This window comes from Sus scrofa, chromosome 12 (assembly GCF_054392235.1).
Source record: "Sus scrofa isolate SSC_HxYL_T2T_F1_AM1 chromosome 12, Sscrofa_HxYL_maternal_Yorkshire_Landrace_v2.0, whole genome shotgun sequence".
Classification (NCBI taxonomy): Eukaryota; Metazoa; Chordata; class Mammalia; order Artiodactyla; family Suidae; genus Sus; species Sus scrofa.
The window spans coordinates 20,598,753-20,621,753 of record NC_139394.1 but is presented as its reverse complement, the minus strand read 5'-3'; the positions used below and the strand labels follow the sequence as shown (position 1 = coordinate 20,621,753).

Below are 23,001 nucleotides of genomic sequence, written 5' to 3'. Positions count from 1 at the left end.
AGGATAGCAGTTGAAGCCTAGCCACAGCAATGACCATGCAGGATCCGTAAGCACCACCAGGGAACACACCCCTCCATCCTTTTTTTTTTTTTTTTTTGTCTTTTTGGGGCTGCACCCACAGCATATGGAGTTTCCCAGGATAGGGGTCTAATTGGAGCTGTAGCCACCGGCCTACACCAGAGCCGCAGCAACACAGGATCCGAGCCACGTCTGCAACCTACACCACAGCTCATGGCAATGCCGGATCCTTAAGCCACTGAGCAAGGCCAGCGATCGTACCCGAAAACTCATGATTCGTTAACCACTGAGCCACAACAGGAACTCCCCGAATGGCATTATTTAGGCGTTTGAAATTCTGTCTTGAGTCTTGGAGAAAGGAAGTGGATGGAAAAATAGGTATGAGTCCTACACACAGACATATGAGACTGACAATAGGCAAGACTGCCAAGAAAGAGAGCATGGAAGGAAAAGAAATAGAACACTGGAGAAAGATTGATGGCAGGAGATGAAAAGAGACAGAAAAGGAGAATATACTTTCAAGGAAGCCATGAAAAAAAGAGAGTTCGGGGAGTTCCTGTTGTGGCTCAGTGGTTAATGAATTCGACTGGGAACCATGAGGTCGAGGGTTCGATCCCTGGCCTTGCTCAGTGGGTAGAGGATCCGGCGTTGCCATGGGCTGTGGTGTAGGTCGCAGATGCGGCTCGGATCTGGCATTGCTGTGGCTCTGGCTCAGGCTGGTGGCTGCAGCTCCAACTGGACCCCTATCCTGGGACCCTCCATGTGCTGCAGGTGTGGGCCCTAGAAAAGGCAAAAAGACCAAAAAAAAAAAAAAAAAAAAAAGAGAGAGAGAGAGAGAGAATTCAAGGGAACTGAGATTAGTCCAGATAAAAGGTCATAATAAAGGTATCAGTATGAAAACTTGTGGTTAGCAAACAGCTGACCCTGAGGTTAAACAAAATTTTTTTTAAGATTCAAAGGAAGGAAATGACAGTCATTGTGTAACTGTTTTTGAAAACTTGGCAGGCTTTCAAATGTGGGTCCCTATCTACCTTGAGGGGGGAGGGGGGAAGTTGAGAGAACTAGGGAGCATTTAAGCACAGAGGGAAAGGGAGGGTCTGGGGCTCTCCAAGGTGCTACTTCTCAACTAAATCAAAATGAAGTCATTTTATCTTCATTCACGATGTGAGATACAAAATGCAAATAAAACATCCTCTCCCCCACCCCTTATTTCATGAGGCTGGTAAAGCAAGATTGATATGTTTTGCCAGGTAGCCTTATCTCCTTCACTACATCTGAATCTCAGTAGGGTTCCACCACCCACGAAGTATGAATAACTGGTTTTCCAAGTTTTTCCTGACACAGTTCTGGTTATGATAAACGATCTACGATCCCTACTCCACCTTAAAAGAAGGTCAAGACATGCCTAAGTAATAAATAATAGGTAAGCCTCACTTACAAGTTTTTAAAAACTTAAGTTATTCTTCTACAAATTTTACAAATGGGTGCATGGGCATCCACAAATTTTACATTCATAATATATGGTCTAATAAGGGATCGCTGTTTTTTTGCTTTTTTTTTAAAGGACCGCACCCGCAGCATATGGAGTTCCTAGGCTAGGAGTCCAATCCGAGCTACAGCTGTCAGCCACAGCCACAGCCACAGCCACGCAGGATATGACCCGCCTCTGCGACCTACACCACAGCTCACAGCAAAGCCAGATCCTTAACCCACTGAGCGAGGCCAGGAATCGAGCCTGAAACCTCATGGTTCCTAGATACATTTCCACTATCTGGATACGTGCCAGGACCGGAACTCCAAAAAGGGACCACTGTTAATGGGAGAAAGACCCTGGACAGTTGCTGGAAAGACTGAACCAAATACTGTTTTGTTTTTTGTTTGTCTTTTTGCCATTTCCTGGGCCGCTCTCGCGACATATGGAGGTTCCCAGGCTATGGGTCGAATCGGAGCTGTAGCTGCCAGCTGACACCAGAGCCACAGCACCAAATACCTTTCTAAAGAGTTTTCCTAGAGTTCCCATTGTGGCTCAGCATTAGCAACCCAACTAGTATTCATGAGGATGCGGGCTGGATCCCCAGCCTGGCTCAGTGGGTTAAGGATCCAGCATTGCTGTGAGCTGTGGTGTATGCTGGCAGCTACAGCTCCGATTGGACCCCTACCCTGGGAACGTGCAGCCCTGAAAAACAAAGAAAAGAAAAAAAATAAAGAGGGTTTTCTCATATTTACATGAGCCCCTGTTCAAGGCTGGACTACAGGACCTAGCACCTTTAGCAAGCCGCTCCCCAATCTAGGCCTCAAATTTTCTCCTCCTTAGAATAAGACGTGTGTTTGTGTGTGTGTGTGTGTGTGTGTGTGTGTGTGTGCGCGCGCGCGCATGCCCTTCATAGAATAAGGGAAACGGGTGTGTGCGAATAGAGGAAATTGGTTGGAAGCCCTTTAAAGCTCCTCTCGAGCTCTCTTTTCTAAAGATTTCTCCCTTTTATGCTAATTCCCTAGAGAAGGAAAAAATTGTGAAGTAATTAATTAAGTCCTTCTGTATGAAAATAAACCGGGCAGGCTGACCTCAAGGATATGTGTTAGGGAAAAGAGATTCTGAAGGGCTCAAGAACGTAAGGCCTCAAGCACATACGGCGCTGACCCCACACACCCGCCCTTCCCGGGCCAGCAGACGCGACTGCGGGATACAAGATGGCGTCAGCACACCGGGTCTCGCCCGCGCTCCGCGACTCCGCAATGCGGCAGGCGGCCGAGGCCGCACCCCATTGGCCAACGGCAATGAGGTCACCGTGGGGGCGGAGGCCGGCGGCTGCGCGGGGGCGGGGCTTTACAGACGCACGCACGTCAAGGTTCTGCTGCTCTGAGCTGCGGAGGCTGCGGGTTTGGTCTTCGGCGGCTGCGGGTTTGGTCTTCGGCGGCTGCTTTGGCTGCGGCCCGGCCCGCGGCTGGAGGTGAGCCGGGGCTGTAGATACAGGGCAGCAGGGTGCGGCCTCCGAGGGGCACAGCAAATCCTTCTAACGGCCTCCCTCACTTGTCAAAGGAATTAGCAGAGACCTCAGGTCTCTGAGAGAAAATAGGGGTTCACCTCTCTTCGGGCACCCCTCCTGTGGGCAGAGGAACTGGAGGTTCACTCCCTTTTGGAGTCCCTGGTCCCGTCCCCCATTTAAGTGGAAGAAGAGGGAACTGAAGGTTATTGGGTAGGCAGAAGAATTTGGGGGGCTTATTAAAAGGGCTTCCAATTTGAGGAGCCTTTTATTCCCCACTCCAGGAGATAGGTGTGCCTGCGCTCAGAGAATTCCTGCTTTCTCACTGGGTGGACAGGAAATGAGGCAGGTGAATTTAAATACCTCCTTAGGTGGCGAGGACTGTAAGACTTGTAGTGAGGCTGGGCGCGGGAGCTCTTTATTTATTTGGATTTATCTTGTGCAGGATATGACAGTTTCTTCATATTTTGTTTTGAGACACCCCCCGCCCCCAGCCCACGGATCGCTTTGGCCTTTTTAGTTTTTCTTTTTGGCTCCAGTGGAATAGAGATGTTCTCGGGAGACCTGTAATCTTTAAAGAACAGAAACGGGCGACTCTTTGACAGCCTCTGAATTATGCTGATGAGGCATAATTTTATATGTTTAGAGGTTGTAGGATCTACTCTTGCTGAGGGGGGTGTAGGGGACTGGTAACAGCTGTTTTGGATGATTCAGGTGTAGGCAATCTTAATTAAAGTCAAGCTACATAATCTCTTGAGAAATTCTTGCTTCTATGTGAATGTGTTGTTTTGCTGCCTTGAATATCATCAAATGCACAAAGGTTTTTTCATTCAGATTTCTCAAAATGTCTCCCAGGCTTCCAGAAGAATAACTCTTCTTTTGATGCCACTTTCACCTATCATTAGGGATGCTCTCATGATACTAAAAATACATTGTGTGGGTTTTGGTAAGGGCTGTGCCTTACAATAGCTGGTTAAGAATAAATAATTGCAGTTTCAGGACCACTGATAGCGCCAATTGTCTTTCTTACCGGGTAATGGTTAAGACCGCCCCCAAAGGAAACCTTTATTGGCTCATGCCTGAGAGGCTTTAACAGATGGAAGAATGTAGTTAATCTTGAAGGTGGGGATAAGAAACAGAAAGCTGCGGAGGTCAAAAGCTTATTCTGTGCTTGATAAAATTGCTTTGTCATTACCAAGTGTTCCTGACATGCTTGACTTGAAATTGAGTTTAATGTGCAACCTGTTTTTTGTGCCTTTTTTTTTTTTTTTTTTTTTAATGCTTATGTGTTTAGATTCTTTGGGGAGAAAACGGTGTCTTCTGAGGAGTTTGGAAAGTTAAACCCTTTAAGTTAATATCTTTAGGGCAATGTTGGGACTTTGGCTATTAGAAACTAATCAAAAAGGGTAGAAAACTAGTTGCAACGGAGACATCCTTTTTAAGAGGATAACCCAGGACTCGTCTGTTTCCTGACACAAGCAAAAAACAAAACAAAAAAAGTGTGACTCTCATAATATTGTGTCCAAGGTATTTAAAGATCTGTTTCAGATTCCCAGTTCCTGTTTTTAATCTGTATACATGCTTCTGTTTTGAGATGTCCCAAATTATTGTCATTTGATCCTGACATTGACTGCAAAGGAAGTGACTGTCAGGCTCGGGAGAGGATTCCGTATCAGCCTTTGGAATTCCTCCATTCTGTCTTTGTAAGGAGGATGTCAAAACAGTTGTTAAAGAAAGATCTGTCACCATGCAGTGAAAGAAATGAAATGCAAAATGGAAGAGGCTTTCTGGGGTGTTGTTTGCTCTCAGTTCTCTGGTAATCCCAAGGTCATTTAATTTTCTCTTTTTGCCTTAGTTTGGAGAGAAATCCAGGTACTCAGTTGACCCACCCTTTCTGCTGCCATGGGGGAGCTTTTCCGGAGTGAGGAGATGACGCTGGCCCAGCTTTTTCTCCAGTCAGAAGCTGCTTATTGTTGTGTCAGTGAATTAGGAGAACTCGGAAAGGTTCAGTTTCGTGATGTAAGTAGTTGTGGGGCTGCTTCTTGATTACTGCCAAACTGTTTTTCTTGTCATGGCCTTATGATGAATGTTTTGCTTTTCATGCAAAAATAACATGGTGTTGGCTCACTATTGGAAGTGTATACACTTCAAGTTGTGTTTGTAGAGGAGAGAATGTTTTGTGCCAACCCTTCGGTACTTTTTCTAGCTACCCCTCGTGAGAATAATCCTAAGCATTCTCTAGGTGATTACTCGGGATGCCGGTGGAGGACACCAAACTAGCCTATTCAAGACTTGCACTTTGCTTTTGGGCTCCTTAACACCCATAACAGGGTATTTTAAAAAAATTGTCATAGCTCTTCCATAAAATAGGACATATTTATTACAAATCTGAAGCATTCAGTTACTGCTGTATAGTTATAAGTAAGCATACACTGAATACCCATTATTTTAAAGCATTGTGCTGGGTCCTTGGAGGAGATATCAAAAGAAAATGGACAGTCTTAAGAGTATAAAAAGTACACTCTGTGGGGTTTACAGTCTGATCAGGAAGACACAATATATGCTGCTGAAAGGCAGGGGCAGTTAACAATTCCCTATTTACACAATGTCAAAGCTCCATGTACATCTCATTTATAGCATTCATCGTAGTCATGATTTTATACTCATTGGTGTGCATGGCTGATTAAAGAATCTCTCCTCAACTATGGTCTAAGCACCAAGACAGAGACATTCATTATTATATCCTTAGTGCCCTCATACAAAATAATCACTGTTTGTTGGAATGGATGGATGGATGAAAGTGAAGTGGTCAGAAAAGGATGGAATTAATCAATTTTGGCTTCCTGGACTTGGCAAGCTTTCAGGAACTTCTCAGTCTGAGCTGAAATTGCGCTAGTTCAGTGATGTCATCTTATTCCTTATTCTCTGAATTTTTTTCATATCACCTCTCTGATTCCTTTTCTTACCTTTTTTAGAACTCTTTATCTTCCACTAACCTCTCTTTTATCTTCCTCACCCCTACTCTCGGTGACAGTATTCCCCAAACTCTTTTCTTTGCTCTCTCTGGATTAGTCTCTCCATACCTGTATTTCCCTGTCACGTGTATGTGTGAGCTCTCATCTGTTCTCAAATCTATCTTTATTCACTGCATCCCAAATCTTTGTCTCTGGTCCTCACCTCCCAAACACCACCCCTGAGTTTACAACTCTCTAAGATTTTTGTCATGTCTGCTTCTCAAGCTTGGTCTATCTAAATCCCAACATTTTACCTTTTAACAAACTATTTCTTCATCTAATTTTTTAAACATGAGCTAAAAATCCATCACTATTCTGGTTTTCTAGACTTGAAGCCTAAATCGAACTTAAGTCACCCTTAATTTGCAATCTTTCATCTGGTGCCATCATCTCCCTTCCTAACACCCATTGTGTCTATTCAGTGTTCTTAACTTTTCCTTTGATATATTTCAATCACACAAAAAATTGTAGGGAGTAATACAATTAATATTTATTGTAGTTCCAGACCACTGAAATAAAATGAATGCCTCTGGAGTTCCCGTTGTGGTGAAGTGGAAACGAATCCGACTAGGAACCATGAGGTTGTGGGTTCGATCCCTGGTCTTGCTCAGTGGGTTAGGGATCCAGCATTGCCGTGAACTGCAGTGCAGGTCGCAGATGCAGCTTGGATCTGATGTTGCTGTGGCTGTGGTGTAGGCCAGCAGCTGTAGTTCCTATTTGACCCATAGCCTGGGAACCTCCATATGCCAAGGGTATGGCCCTAAACAGCAAAAAAAAAAAAAAAATTCTCAAAAAAGCAAGTCATGCGAATTTTTTGGTTTCTCAATGCATATAAAAGTTATGTTTCCGCTATACTGTAGACTATAGACTATACTGTAATCTCAGGTGTGCAATAGCATTATGTCTAAAAAAATGAATATATGTTAATTTAAAAATACTTTGCTGCTAAAAACTGCTAACCATCATCTGAGCCTTCAGAGAGTCGTAGTCTTTTTGCGATCAAGAGATCACTGGTTGGAGTTCCCGTCGTGGCACAGTGGTTAACGAATCCGACTAGGAACCATGAGGTTGCGGGTTCGGTCCCTGCCCTTACTCAGTGGGTTAACAATCCGGCATTGCCTTGAGCTGTGGTGTAGGTCGCAGACAAAGCTCGGATCCCGCATTGCTGTGGCTCTGGTGTAGGCCTGTGGCTACAGCTCCGATTCGACCCCTAGCCTGGGAACCTCCATATGCCACGGGAGCGGCCCAAGAGATGGCAAAAAGACAAAAAAAAAAAAAAAAAAAAAAGAGAGAGAGCTATCACTGGTTACCATAACAAATATAATCATGGAAAAGTTTGAAGAGTGTCCGTTGTGGCACCGTTCGTTACCTGTTGTGGTAACAAACCCGACTAGAATCTATGAAGATGCAGATTCGATCCCTGGCCTGGCTCAGTGGGTTAAGGATCCAATGTTGCTGTGAACTGTGGTATAGGTCCCAGATACAGCTTGGATCTGGCATTGCTGTGGCTGTAGTGTAGGCTGTCATCTGCAGCTCTGATTTGACCCCTAGCCTGGGAACTTCCATATGCTGCACGGGTGCAGCCCTAAAAAAAAAAAAAAAAAAAAAAAAGTTTGAAATACTGTGAGAACTACCAAAATGTGACACAGAGACACAAAGTGAGCAAATGCTGTTGGTGAAAATGGCACTGTTAGACTCGCTCAATGCAGGGTTGCCACAAACCTTCAATTTCTAAAGAAAAAGAAAATGCAGTATCTGCCAAGCAGGATAATGTGTTATCCTGCTAAATGAGGTATGTCTGTAACTGTACTTTTACTATCTAAAAGAAATATTCCACCTGTAATTGAAAGCTCCTGGAGTTCCTGTTGTGGACAGCAGAAACGAATCTGACTAGGAACCATGAGGTTTCGGGTTTGATCCCTGGCCTCGCCCAGTGGGTTAAGGATCCAGCGTTATAATGAACTGTGGTGCAAGTCTCAGACACGGCTCAGATTCTGAGTTGCTGTGGCTGTGGTGTAGGCCAGCAGCTGTAGCTCCTATTTGACCCCTAGCCTGGGAACCTCCATATACAGCAGGTGTGGCCCTAAAAAGCAAAAAAAAAAAAAAAAAAAAAAGAAAGCTCCTATGTGTTCTCCTTCTGTGCCCTCCATTTCTCACCCCTGCCCCAAAAGTAATCTCTCCAGTGATTTTTGCTTTTATCCTCCTCATGCGTGTGGGTTTTGTTTTTTTTTTTCACTTTTGCTGTGTATGTATATATCACTAAATAATAATATATAGTATAATTTTGTGTGTCTGTATATTAGGTAGAGCTAAGTTATTTAAATTTCTATCTAATTATTATAAAGATATATTGTTGATCATTTTTTTTTCTTCTGATGAATATTTTGGTTGATTGCAATTCTTTGCCCTGTTACAATGAAGATTCATATATATGTCTTGTAGTATACCTGTGTGATAGTTTCTCCAGGACCATGGTTGTCAAACTTTTTGGTCTAAGGATTTTTTTACATACTTAAAAAATTATTGAGGACCCCAGAGGGCTTCTATATGAGACACAGTCATTGATATTATTATACTAGAAATTAAAACTGAGAAATGTTTATAGCATTCACTTATTAAATCATTTTAAATTATAATAAACCCACTAATTTTATCATAATATTTTTATGGAAAATGATTAAATTTTCCAAAACAACAAAAAAAATTGTAGAAGAGTCGTACTGCTTTTACACTTTTGAAAATCTTTTCGTGTCTGAAATAACAGAAGACAGCTGTATTTGCTTCTGCAATCAGTCTGCTGTGAGTCTGGAAAGCTTCACTGAACACTCATCAGAGAGAATGAAAAAGGCGAATGATGTCTTAGTGTCATGTGACAATGGTATTGATCTCAAGGACCCACTACTGCTCTAGGAATTATAACCAGGAGGGGCATTGCTGAGCATTGTGTGCGTCCCTAATGTTAGATACCATAATAGGCGTTTCCCTGTGGTTCAGCAGGTTAAGGATCTGGGGGTGCTGCTGCAGCAGCTCTGGTCACTGCTGTGGCTCAGGTTTGATCCCTGGTCCGGGAACTTCCACACGCCAGAGGTACCGCCAAAACAAATAAACAAATGTCAGAGTAAACTTCACAGTAGATGTACCTGTTCATGTTCCCATCACTGGTTGGGAGTTCTTGTTGTTCCACGATCGAGTCAGCGCCTCTCTGCTCAGACAGAAAGAATTTGCCACTCTGACAGTTGTGAAGTGATATCTGGTTGCTTTAATTTACATTTTCTAGATTGCATTTAATATCTTTTTGTTTGTTTTTGAACATAATGGGTTTCATTTTCCATGAATGCTTTTCCATATTATCTGCCTGTTTTTTTAATTGGGTTTGCTTGTCTTCTACTTATTGACTTACAGGATTTTTTTTGAAAGTTCTTCAAGTACTCTGGAAGCTACTCGTTTTCCAATCCTTTACTAATAACTTCTTCCAGGCTGTGGCTTGTCTTTTCCCTGTTTATGGTATGTTTTGTCATATATAAAGTTTATTTTTCTTTTTTGCTTATCCATATTTTCTTTTTTCTAAATTTTTATATTGAAAAATTTCAAGTCTGAATACTCTGATGTAGATTCACTAGTTGTTTACATTTTGCTACATTTAATATAATCTTTTTTACTGCACTATCAGAGTGTGAGCTGCTTCTTTCTTTCGAATCCTTTTCCTTTTCTTTCTCTTTCTTTATCATACACATCTGGACCTTCAGTAACATGTTGTTGAAGAGTAAGAGCAAGCGAATACTGGTTAGGATTGTGTTTAGCTGTATGTAACTGAAAACCCGAATGGTCAGGGTGTACTTTTTCCCACGTAACATGAAGCCCAGCTTCATGCTATTATCAGTGTCCTAAGATCATTTTGTGTTTCTGTTTGGCCATCCTTAAACATTTGGCTTTTGTCCTTACAGATGACCACTGCAGCTCCTAGCATTTCAATCAGTCTAGGCAGGAAGAAGGAAGTGCAAGGAGAAAGGGGAAGTATTTACATATGGAGAAAAAAAACATTGCCAGAAATCCGCAGCAGACTTTGCTAAAATTTATCACTGGTCAAAATTATGGCATACTACAGCTGCGAGGGAGTCTGGGAAATGTGATTTTTCAACTGAGCAGCTACTGCCCTGAACAAAATTGGCGTTTTTGTTAATAAGGAAGTAGAGCAAAATACTATGTATCTGTTTCATAGTGTGTCTATCTTGCTTCTGACTTTAAGGGAATTTTTTTATAATTTTTTTTTTTAATGGCCACACCTGCAGCATATGGAAATTCCCAGGGCAGGGACTGAATCTGAGCCACAGCTGCAACAATGCCAAATCCTTTATTTATTTTTATTTTTTGTCTTTTTGTCTTTTCTAGGGCTGCACCAGTGGTGTATGGAGGTTCCCAGGCTAGGGGTCTAATTGGAGCTGTAGCCTCTGGCCTATGCCACAGCCACAGCAATGCCAGATCCGAGCCTCGTCTGCGACCTACACCACAGCTAATGCTGGATCCTTAACCCACGGAATAAGGCCAGGGATCAAACCCACAACCTCATGGTTCCTAGTCAGATTTGTTAACCACTGAGCCACAATGGGAACTCCCAGTGCCAGATCCTTTAACCCACTGTGCCAGGCCAGGGATCAAACCTGTACCTCCACAGCTACCTGAACTGCTGCGGTTGGATTCTTAATCCACTGTATCATAGTGGGAACTCCACAGTTTTTATAATTTAAATAAGATGTTTATTCTTAAGTTTTTTGAAAATTCTATTATATTATATAGATTCCTTTCAAGTTATGACTTGCTGAAGTTATTGTCACAAATGACTAGAATTTTATGGAATGCTTTCTCCTATATATTGAGGTTACCATGTTTTTTCTCCTTTAATCTGTTCATTTGGTGAGTTACATATCCATATTTTTTCCTACTAAATTTTTTTTGGCTGTGCCCACAGCGTACAAAAGTTCCCAAGCCAGGACTCAAACTTGAGCCACAGTAGTAACTGGAGCCACTCCAGTGGCAACTGCTGATTCCTTAACCACTAGGCCGCCAAAGAACTCCCCTACTAATTTTTTAACAGCGCTACTGAGATATAATTCATATACCATACAATTTGTCCATTTAAAGTGTAGAATTCAATGATTTTTAACATATTCACAGAGTTGTACAACCATCACCGCAATACATTTTAGAATGTTTTTATTATTACCCCAACAAGAAGCCCTGTACCCATTAACTGTCACTCCTCATTTCCTCCTAACCCCCTTCCCCACCTCCAGCCCCTAGCAGCCACTACTCCTCATTGCTATTTCAGTGGATGTGCCTATTCTGGACATTTCTTGTGAAAGGAATCATACAGTATGTGGTTTTTTTTGTCTGGCTTCTTTCATTTAGCGTAATATTTTCACAGTTTATCCATATTGCAGCATGCTTCTGTACTTTTTAAATCTTTTCTTACTATGAAAATATGCAGCATATTAAAATGAGTGGTTTCAGTATAAGAACTGGTTCTTATCTATCCTCTCTACAAAAGATAGTACCCAGAGTTTTTAGAGAGACAATTGAGTAAGACATGTTTCATTGCTTAACTTGTTCAAAATCTCCTGCGGCTGATTTGTCCCCTCATTCATTCTCTTTGACATGCTTCTTATCTATTCTTCAGTCCTTTACTGTCTAACACTTAGAATCATGATGACTGTTTACATTTTTTTGTTGTTGTCTTTTAGGGCTGCACCCACGGCGTGTGGAGGTTCCCAGGCTAGGAGTAAAATCAGAGCTGTAGCCAGAGGCCTACGCCACAGCCACAGCCACAGCCACTTGGGATCCAAGCCACGTCTGCTACCTACACCACAGCTCACGGCAACGCCAGATCCTTAATCCACTGAGCGAGGCCAGGGATTGAACCCACATCCTCTTGGATGCTAGTCGGGTTCGCTGACTGCTGAGCCACAATGGGAACGTCTACATTTTTTTAATGGATGCCACACCGACCATTTTACATTATTATTGCAGGCATTCATCACAACCACCCTGAAAAACAGAACCTCCTTTTGAATAGTGGAAGCTACCACTTTGATTTTATAGATTAGGAATCTGCATCTTAGATGAAAATAACTACCCCAGGGCACACAGATTTGTATCCAGGATTGTCTGATTCCACTGCCTATGTTTTTTTCAATTGAGATATACCAAAAAAGTCACCCTTTTACAGCATACAGTTCAGTGGTATTTAGTGTATTCACATGTTTGTGCAACCATCACACTATCTAATTCCAGAACATGGATTTACTCCCTCTCTAAAGAAACCCTGTGCCCGTTAGCAGTCACTCCCCATCCCTCCTTCCCTCGCCCCAGCCCTTGGCCCTTGGTCACTTTCACTTAATCTACCTCTGTCTCTGTGGATCTCCCTACTCTGGTCATTATATATGAATGGAATCATATGATGCATTGCCTTTTGTGTCCTGCTTCTTTCACTTAGCATATTGTTTACAGGATTTATCCATGTTGTAGCACATATCTCTACTTCACTCATTTTTATGGCTGAATATTTTCCATTGTATGTGTATACCATCTTTTGTTTTATTCATTAGTGGATGAACATATTTGAGTTGCTTTCACTTTTTGGCTGTTGTGAATAATGTGGCTTTATAAACATTCATGTACAACTGTTTTCACTTCTTTTGGGTATATACCTAGGAGTATGCACCTGGAATGGCTGGGTCATGTGGTAATTCTGACTTGGAAGAACCTCCAAACTGTTTTCCACAGCAGCCACACCACTTTACATTCCTACCAACATTTTATGAGGGTTCCAGTTTCTTCACATCCTCATCAACACTGGTTATTTTCCTTTTTAAATTATAACTGTTCTGGCATTCTTTTGTGGTACAGCAGGTTAAGGATCTGGTGGTGTCACTGCTGTGGTGTAGGTTCTATCCCTGGCCCAGGAACTTTCTGCATGCCGTAGGTGTGACCCAAAAAAAGTCCTCTACAGATAGAATTTTTTTTTTTTTTTTTGGCTTTTGTCCTTTTAGGGCCACCCCTGTGGCATATGGTTCCCAGGCTAGGGGTCTAATCGGAGATGTTGCTGCCGGCCTCCACCAGAGCCACAGCAACGCCAGATCCAAGCCACCGCATCTACGACCTATACCACAGCTCAACGGCAACTCCAGATCCTTAACCCACTGAGCGAGGCCAGGGATCGAACCCACAACCTCATGGTTCCTAGTTGGATTCGTTTATGCTGTGCCACAACGGGAACTCCCAGATAGAAATGTTAACAACTAAAATATACCCATCTAAAAACACCGGGCCTAGCTGTATAGCCCAGGTAATTCCTGTGATGGACTTTTTAAATTCTTATGCTTATTTATGCCTTCTCCTAGTCTTATAAAAATTTGGTTTTTTTGGCCACACCCTTGGTGTATGGAAATTCCTGGGCCAGGTTTCCCAGCCAGGAATCAAATTCAAGCCACAGCTGTGACCTACCCCACAGCTGAAACAACGCCAGATCTTTAACCCACTGCACCAGGCTAGAGATTAACTCGAGCCTCAGCAGCAATCCAAGCTGCTGCAGAGACAACATCAGATCCTTAACCCACTGAACCACTGCAGGAACTCCTGTATTTTCAAATAACCAGCTTTTAAGAAAAAATAATAAAATGATAAAAAAGAATAAAAGAAAAAAATCAGCTTTTGATTTGGGGTATCTTCTGTGGACTTTGTTTTGTTCTGGAAATTTCATTTCTGCTCTTTGTTGTTTTCTACTTTTTTTCTTTTTTAATTTGAACACTTAGCACATTAGTTTTTAGTCTTTTCTATTTGCATGTAAATCTATAAATTTCCCCTTAAATACCACTTTAACTGCATCCTGCGAAGTTTGATCTTTAGCATTTTCATTATCATTTCATTCTAAATATTTTAAGATTTTCATTATGATTGTTTTTCTTTGAGCTGTGAATTTAGACCTATTTTAAGATTTCCAAATATATTGTTTAACTTGGGGTTTTTTTGTTTTTTTGTCTTTTTGCCTTTTCTAGGGCTGCTCCCATGGCATGTGGAGGTTCCCAGGCTAGGGGTCTAGTTGGAGCTGTAGCCACCAGCCTACACCAGAGCCACAGCAATGCAGGATCCAAGCCACATCTGCAACCTACACCACAGCTCACAGCAACGCTGGATCCTTAACCCACTGAGCAAGGCCAGGGATCGAACCTACAACCTCACAGTTCTTAGTTGGATTTGTTAACCACTGAGCCACAAGGGGAACTTCTTTAATTTGTATTTTTGATATGGGTTTCTAACTTAATTGCATTATAATCAAAGAACATTTTATGACACCAGTTCTTTACTGGGACTTGCTGTATGACCTATTTTGTAGTCTTATTATTATCATCATTATAATTTTTTGCGACACTCATAGCATGTGGAAGTTCCCAGCTCAGGGATCAAACCTGCACCACAGCAGTGACCCAAGCTGCTGCAGTGACAATACCAGATTCTTAACCTGCTGCACCACAAGAGAACTCCCATAGCATCTATTATGTCCACTGCCCCAATTTTTTTTTTTGAGGGGGCTATTCTCCCTGAGACTTTTGGCCTGCAAAGAACATTTTATACAACTGTGTTTTGTCCAGTTTGCCTCCATTCCAGTAATATGTTGCAGTAGTGAGGGAGGGGTTTTCATCATTTTGTTGTATAACTGTTCCCAAAGCAGGTTGTATGAATCTGTAAACAATTTCTACTAGCATTGCATCATACATTGACACAAAATTAGGTTTTCACATTGAAGGACGTATTGCTTGTGATGGAGAGGAAATCGATGTATTTGAATTTTTGATATTCTGTTCGTATTTTGCAGTTAAATCCAGATGTGAATGTTTTCCAGCGGAAATTTGTGAATGAGGTTAGAAGATGTGAAGAAATGGATCGAAAGCTCCGTATGTGCATTTTGGTCTTGTATGAAGTTCCACTAGTGAGCCCTATGTCTTTGAGTCCTCTTAATAAAGGAAGATAACACTACCAGAGGAAAAGGAGAGAGGAAAAGCCTTACAGTCTGATGTGAAGATGAATTTCTTATGTATAAGTAGATGTGTGTTATTTAGGCTAGATCACTACCTAACCTTAATGAAAACTTTGACATGACAAGGCTGCAGGCTGAAAATACTGTGGGTTTGTTTGTTCGTTTTCTTATGGTAAGGATTTTGTAGCAGTACTACACTGTACAATTCTGAGAGGTAGAACCCAGAACACTGTCAACTTTAAAAGTCAGCATAGCCACCTTTTAATTTGAGCTCTTCATCAGGGAAGAATCTAACATTGGTTAAGGTCCTCTTGAGAGTTAGGATGCTCCTATACTTTATTCCATTCATTCCCCACAACATTTCTTCAAGATGAATGTTGCCTTATTTAGTAAATGAAGAAACCAAAGATCAGAGAGGTTAAGTGACTTGCCCAAGAACATAAGTGGTCATGGTGGAATCAGTGTTTGAATCCAGGTTGTCTGTCTGTCTCTAACACCCAAGATCTCATTATTTTACTCTGCCAGCTTTCAGCTAGCTGTTAGATGAATTTAGTCCTTGTGCTAAAAAATAAGTCTGTGTTTACCACATGAAACACTTTTCTGGTGTTTTGAGACCTTACTCTGTGTGTGTGTATGTGTGTGCTTTGTTTTGTTTTCTTTCATTTAACTCAAAACTGACCTGTTTTCAAATTTAATGAGACACTTATGGCCTGGAGTTGTCTGAGTAGTGCGCTAAGTGTCAAATACTCTGTTGAATCGCACTTCTCTGTAGTTCTCCTCTGCCAACAATCCTGTGACCAGAACCATCCTGCAGTGGTGGTCATGAAGGGTGGAGAGCTGCCATGGATGAGGACCAGTTTTCAGGTCAGAAGAGGGAAAGAAGACTGTAGTGGGGTGATAACCTCCTTTGGAGTAGCTGTGCTTTAGAGACTGTGAAGTAGGAGGAAGAGGAATGTGGAGAAAAAAATATTTACATGTTCTGCTTCTTTTAGGTAAAAGTATCTTTCTTAGAATGAAGCTCTCTTTAGCCAGGTTTGGAGTCTTTTTTTTTTTTTTTTCCTTCAAACTGGTAATTCCATACATGTGCAGCTGGACATAAATGTTTTGATTCTGTCTTTCTAGGATTTGTTGAGAAAGAGATAAGGAAAGCTAATATCCCAATTATGGACACTGGCGAAAACCCAGAGGTGCCCTTCCCCCGGGACATGATTGACTTAGAGGTAAACAATTCTAAGAAGGCCAGATATGTTTCTTCCTACTTAAATGCAAACATTGCTTTCCCGAGTAGATGGAGAGCAGAATGACTCTTTTTGTCCTTGTCAGTTGATTGCGAGTTTCTTCTTATGGATGGGATTAAAATGAATTCTCTATTTTATGGTATAGAGAATGCTGTGGTATCTCAAACATGCCACTACATAAATGTTTATTGGCTTATTGAAGCCTTATTGGATTAATGTTAATTTATCCAGTAATTTATTAATATCATAGACTAAACAAATAGCCAGTAGACTTTTCAATAATTATTTATCTAAAGTCTCCTGAGGAATTTAACCAAGCGTGTAATGGAATCTATAGACAAAGACCATTTTAAGCAAAAAAATTTTCGTAAAGTAAATTGCCCTGGCAAAAAGCACAGTGCAGTTGTTCCTCAGTGTCTGAGGGCGGTTGGTTCCAGGCTTTAGCTTGCATACCGAAATCTGCTGATGCTCAGGTCCTTTATATAAAATGGCTGTAGTATTTGCATAAGACCTATGCGCGTCCTCCTGTATACTTAAAATCATCTCTAGATTACTTGTAAAACCTAAAACAATGCAAATGCTATGTAAGTAGCTGTAAATCCAGTGTAAGTGCAAGGCAAATAGTTGCTGATGGCAGGCAGCTTCAAGTCTTGCTTTTTGGAACTTTCTGGAAAATGTTTTTCCCCAAATATTTTCAAACCATGGTTGCTTGAATCTGCAGATAAGGAACCCAAGGATACGGGGACTGACTGAGCTTGCTGGGTAGATACAAGATACCTTTGAACACAGCACTGTAAATCAACTATACGCTTAAAACAAAATAGAAAAGATACCTTCGAACCGTCGGGGTAGGATAGTTCTGTGGGATGGATAAATTCATCTGTCTTTCAGAGCAAACATATTGAGCTTACTTTGAGCTAATATTTGGTGGTGTTTTTTTATTTTGTTTTGTTTTTGTTTTTCTGTAGGCCAATTTTGAGAAGATTGAAAATGAACTGAAGGAAATCAACACAAATCAGGAAGCTCTGAAGAGAAACTTCCTGGAACTGACTGAATTAAAATTTATACTTCGCAAAACTCAGCAGTTTTTCGATGAGGTCAGACTATTGTTTCTTTTAGTATTTGAGCAGCTGATATTGTACCAGCACAAGTGGGCCATATTTTTATTCCAGTAATTATTTTAATTTGCTAGTTTGAAAGCAATGCCATTTTTGCACCCAGTTTTAGTTGAAGAAATGTCAGATTGTGTTCCATTTTTCATGAAGTACATAGCCAGCCATGGTTTTGTATATTTTTGCATTTTCAGCAATTTTTCATCTCAAGATGGGGAAAGGAACTCTAAAGTAGTTGTATAACATAGTTAGATGAAATTTTTACATGATATTTTAAGGTAAGTATATGCTTAAGGTTAAAGTTGAAGCAATAAGAAACATTTGGTTATACATGAAATTATAACAAAGGTTGAATCTCCTAAGCCTTTTGTCATTAAATTTTAATTTTTATCCTCTATGTTTGCTTGTCAACCTTTGAGCATGTTTTCAGGTACTTCAGACAGCATTTAATTTTTCAAGAGCTTCTCTTGATGTCATATGGAAATATTGGTAGATTTTCATATAAACTCAATTCCATCACCCTGTAGGGAAAAATGTTAATAAGTTCCTGGGTTTAAAACGTAGGTAACTGGGAGTTCCCGTTGTGGCACAGCGGAAGCAAATCCGACTAGGAACCATGAGGTTGCAGATTCGATCCTTAGCCTCCATCAGAGGATTAAGGATCCAGTGTTGCTGTGAGCTGTGGTGTAGGTTGGCAGCTGTAACTCCGATTAGACTCCTAGCCTGGGAACTTCCATATGCTGTGGGTGTAGCCCTAAAAAGATAGAGACAAAAAGAAGTAGGTAACTGGAGTTCCCACCATGGCACAGTGGTTAAGAATCTGACTATAGTGGCTCAGCTCACTGTGGAGGCAGGGTTTGCACTCCAGCCCAGTGCAGTTGGTTAAAGGATTTGGCGTTGCCACAGCTGTGGTGTAGATTGCAATTGCAGCTTGGATTCAGTCCCTGGCCCAGGAACCTCCATAAGCTGTGGGTGTGGCCATAAATTTAAAAAAAAATTATAGTAAATAAAATAAAATATAGATAACCAAGTTGCCAGATGACAACTTGCTGAGACGACCCCATGGAAAAGATTTGGGACAAAGCTTTCAGAAGACTTCCTTCTCCTAATTAAACCGGGAGAGGAGTCTTGGTGCTCAGCCTGGACATGCCCTTTTTATAAAAAGGGCAGCTCTCCTTTTTATAGGTGTCTTTTGCCACCAGATTAGCAACATCAGACATTTAAGAGAGTGTCCCAGTCATTGCTCAGTGTGCCTTTCCGTAAGTTCTTTATTTCCTTTGCTCAACCACAACAACAAAAATTAGCAAAGCTTTTAAAAGATAGAAGGCCATTTTAGTCAGCTTCTGATATGCCTTCAGTTTTAATTTCTTTTGAGGAAAAAACAACTCTCCCTAGTTCTGTAGCCTAGAGCAGAGATTTGCCAACCAGCAACATCAGCCTCACCTGGGAACAGGTCCGAATGCAACTCTTCAGTCCTCATACCACATTTATTCAGTCAGAAACTCCGAGGGTGGGGCCCAGCAGTCTGTTTTCGCAAGGTGATTCTAAGGCATGCTGGTGTGAGAACCACAGGACTAGAGAAAGTCAGCTGAAGATATGATACATTCCTCAGTAACTACGGATTTGACTCAGAGAAGCCATGCTAATTAAGAAGATCTGCTAGAGCAAGGGGAAGGGGGAAAGTTCCTATGAATTTAACAGCCAGGTCCTCCTGAGAATCAGGATCTGGCTGCCTAACAGGAGAGGGCTGCTGTGAATATTGAGTTTTCTCGCTGCGTTGAAAGTTTGAGACTGATGGTAACTTCTTTCACCAGTCCCCGATATCATCAAATTAGAGGGTGTGGGACAGTGTGATTAACTCTTTCCAAGTGTTTCAGATCTTTTGCAGCAGGCATGGCCACTTATGCCAAATGGCTTTGATGAACAAAGAATCTGGAATCCCAGTATACTCACTGCCTAAACATTGTTGTATTTATATTCATTATTTCACAGAATTAATGTGAATTGTTGGTGCATTTGATGAGCACCTACTCCTGTGACACATAAGATATGGTCCCAATGTTCAAGAAATATATCACTTAGTCATATCAGGAGCACTGCCTCTCTGTGCTCACAGATGTGTGCTTTTCTATATATGTCCAACCTACTGCCCATAGATCGAAAGTAAATCTGGCCTCAAGATCAAAGCTCAGCTACTTTTATCATTATTTGGAACTTAATTCTTTTATACCCTCTCCTTTTTTCATAACCTGCTGAGTTTAAGAATTGGGACAGGCTTCCTAGTCTAGTTCGTTCTGGGCAAAATTCTGAATAGGCTGACAAATGGACTCCCTTAAGGGAAATAATTATTTAAACTGTTAATTTTATAATTAAAAATAATAAAAACAAAATAAGAGGAACTGCTTGGGAAGATGATATAAGGTTTTTAGATTGTAGCTATGGGTTTAGGAATTTTCTTTGTGATTAATAGGTCTAAATAGGAAATGGCAATCCTGAGCAGTATGTTTATCTAAGTCTTTATGACTTTCATGCCTATGCATTTTGCATTGTTTTTCCTCTCCTACTTGTGCAAATCCAAATCTTTTTTTTTTTTTTTTTTTTCCATCTCTGGAAGTGCTTTTTTTTTTGGCTGAGTTGTGCAGCAGCTTAATGTGGGCTCTCAGTTCTCAGACCGGGGATTAAATCCAGGCCTCAGTGGTGAAAGCTCTGAATCCTAACCACTAGACCACCAGGGAACTCTCTGGAAGTATGTTTGAGCATGACTTTGGCTCTGAGAGATTCTGCTGCTTCCATCATCTGTCCCTCTCATTCCAGTGTTAAGAGTCTTCTGGTATGAACCACTCTTCCTTTTCTCTCCTAGTGCATAGTGTCTTGCCCGCTTTTGCCATTAGCTCACAGTCTCAGCCAGGTCCCTTTCGGTAGCCAAACAGTGGTCTCAGGTGTCACTGCCTTGATAGGAAACAAGGCCTCACAGAGTTAGGCCCAAGTCACATGTGAGTGCACATTGCTTTACATAATGCACAAAATAAGGAAACGGAGCTCTCAAATCTCAGAAATGTAGGTCTTTTCATTAGACTTTCTTCCATGCCTGAGATTATAATGTTTGCAAATGGCCTGAAACACTTCCAATTTTAAGCCCCTCTTTTTAACATAATTTGGTGAATATGACCAGTAATTTACAATAAGGAGTTAGCAGAAAATGGCTAAATCAGAAAATGACTCTTTCTGATCAGGGGTTATGATTGGTGAGGTGTGTAGAAAGGGAGAAGGGAACATATATTGAATATTTTTATGATCTATGATGATTACAAATTCAGTTTAGCCATTTCTTATCCAGAGCATTTAAAATGACTTGTTAATGATTATCCTTTTCTCAGTCTTCTTGCTTATGAAGAACTGTAAGAGCTGGAGAGATTTCTCTGCATCTTTTACCATAAGCACCATAACATATGAAAGCGTAAAGAAGACTGGAAAAGTAATGGTTAATGGCATGCAGATCCCTGCCTTCCTTTCCTTCTGAGTTTTCCATCCATCTGCTTTCTTTACTTTTCTTTCCCATCTGCCGTCTCCTTTGGGGCTTGAGTGAATACCTTAGGTGATGAAATGTAATTTCTTTCTCAGCATAGAGAGAAATAAAAGTGTTTGCTCTTGGCAGTTAACTTAGCTTGAACTGCATGTGCTGCTTATACTGGAGAATAGAAATAGAATGACTGAAATTCTACGTCCTTTTTCAAGGCATGTTTTTAGTATTCTTCCTGGGGGAAGGGATAAACCAGAGGGCCTACCAAGTATTTTAGAAAAACCTTGGCAGTACTTTTATTAGAGAACCCAGATTAGGATTTTTATACTTGATGACATGGTTTTAGGTATTGCTTTACAATCTCAGTTAGTGGTTCTGGACATGGTAGTTTGTTTTTTTTTTTTAACCAGGCACAGTTATTTCATTTGAAAAAGTTTATTTTCTTCTCTAAGACTTAGGATTCTTAAGTATGAAATACTGAAATTATTAATTAGAATGTTATTGCAAATTTCTATTTAATTGTAATTCTACTGAATTTTGTCCATTTTTAAATTCCCAGAGATTCCTAGGTATAGTCTAGTTGCTAAGCACTATTTGCTGTTCCATAAGTTGTCCCCTTTAGAGCACATGTGTTTACACTGAGTCTGATCTTTAGGGTTTACTTACCAGGTCTGGTGAACCATATAAGAAAGTAGGCAGGAGTCTTGTGAGTAGTAGTCAGTTTCCCTGGTTTTCACCAAGGGACATTCTAAGAGCAAATTGAAATGCAGTAGTCATCTGGATCCTCAAAGCACGTTGCCTGTGGCTTGCAGTCAGCTGATTTAAGTAGAAACAAAAAGAGTCCCCAAACTTCCATTTGACAGCAAGTGGTGCCCTGTGCCCCCTTTATCTAATCTTAACATTTTCCATATCTCACTACAGTATTTCTCTGTACCCCACCCCTTACCCTCTGACTTTACATTTCTGGTCCTGTGACTTTATCAAGTAAGTTCCCCATGTGGCTTTTGTTGATAGCAGTATTGACAGGAGTAGAATCAAATTGAAATTTGGAGTGAAAATGATAGGGAAAAATTCTCCTGACTTCTCGTTTAGTTTTTCTTTTGAAAAGGAAGATTATTCTGGCTGACTTGTAGTCTTTGGTCAGACAAGTAGTGCATAGATTTTGAAGTTAAGGAGATCAGACAGTGGAGAAGTCAGTTGGCCTTCATTTTTTAGAGCAGCTTCTCTTTCCTAAGGAGAAGAAAGGTGAGGAAGTGGACTGTGTGGAGAGAGGCTAGGAAATGTAGATAGACCTCCATCTGAGAAGGACCCGCTCCTCCTTCATTTTATGTATAAACTGTCGTGGTGGAAATCATTTTAAAGCTAAACCATCAAACGAGTCCACATGCTCTGTATCGGCTTATTATCTGTTTCTCTTCACTTCACTTGCTTTAAATTGTTGGCTTAAGCTATGTTCTCAAGAATCCTTAAACTGTAAAACCTATGTAATGTTTTAGTATTCCTAGATTCCCTGTTAGAAACTAGGACATTAGATATGTTTTTACTTTTCCATCCTTTTATGGATGCAGTGGAGGCTCATGCCTGCCCAGCTATTGTGCTGCTTATCCTTTTGGAGAAAGAAATACTCTTTTTAAGTCCCGAGGTTTGGAGCATGTTTTGCAATGACCAGGCTGAGAGTTCACATGTTCCGAGTTGTTAAATCTGGAGTCTTCCCTTTTTCCTGTTCAAGTCAGTGATGGCGCCTTGCTTTCTTCCTCGGAGAGTGAGTCTCCATCTTTCATATTCTCACACAGGAAAATTCTAGTTTGTAGCTGCCTAGAAATTTGAAGTTGAACATATCTGCAGAGCAGCCTTGTTTTTGCTCAAAAGGAACACTTCAGCTTCTATCCTCAGGCAGAGGTATTTCCTGGTACTTTCCTGGCTCATTCAGGGAAGCAATGAGAAAAATGGTTTCCACCAAGTAACAGATTTATACAGGTGTCACCATCATTTAATGTTTTTTTCCTTATTCCTTATTTCTACAACCATTTCCCCAGATGCTTTACTGGGGCAGTTGTGCTTTCTTTACCCTGTTTCTTTCCTTTGTT

At 41.0% G+C, this 23,001-nt stretch overlaps 1 protein-coding gene across 13 annotated transcripts in view; it reads left to right on the top strand.

Annotated features, from left to right (window-relative positions):
* The first annotated feature begins 2,899 nt into the window (after positions 1-2,899).
* ATP6V0A1 (ATPase H+ transporting V0 subunit a1) overlaps positions 2,900-23,001 on the top strand; it is a 55,646-nt gene continuing 35,544 nt past the window's right edge. For all 13 annotated transcript variants that reach the window (XR_014821087.1, XR_014821086.1, XR_001299859.3 and 10 more), the window contains exons 1-5: positions 2,900-2,966; positions 4,855-5,018; positions 14,883-14,961; positions 16,167-16,264; positions 17,251-17,379. Coding sequence is in view for 7 of the 13 variants with exons in the window: in XM_005668803.4 (XP_005668860.1) it covers positions 4,902-5,018; positions 14,883-14,961; positions 16,167-16,264; positions 17,251-17,379 (423 nt within the window). In the remaining 6 variants the exon portion in view is untranslated. The remainder of the gene's footprint in view (positions 2,967-4,854; positions 5,019-14,882; positions 14,962-16,166; positions 16,265-17,250; positions 17,380-23,001) is intronic.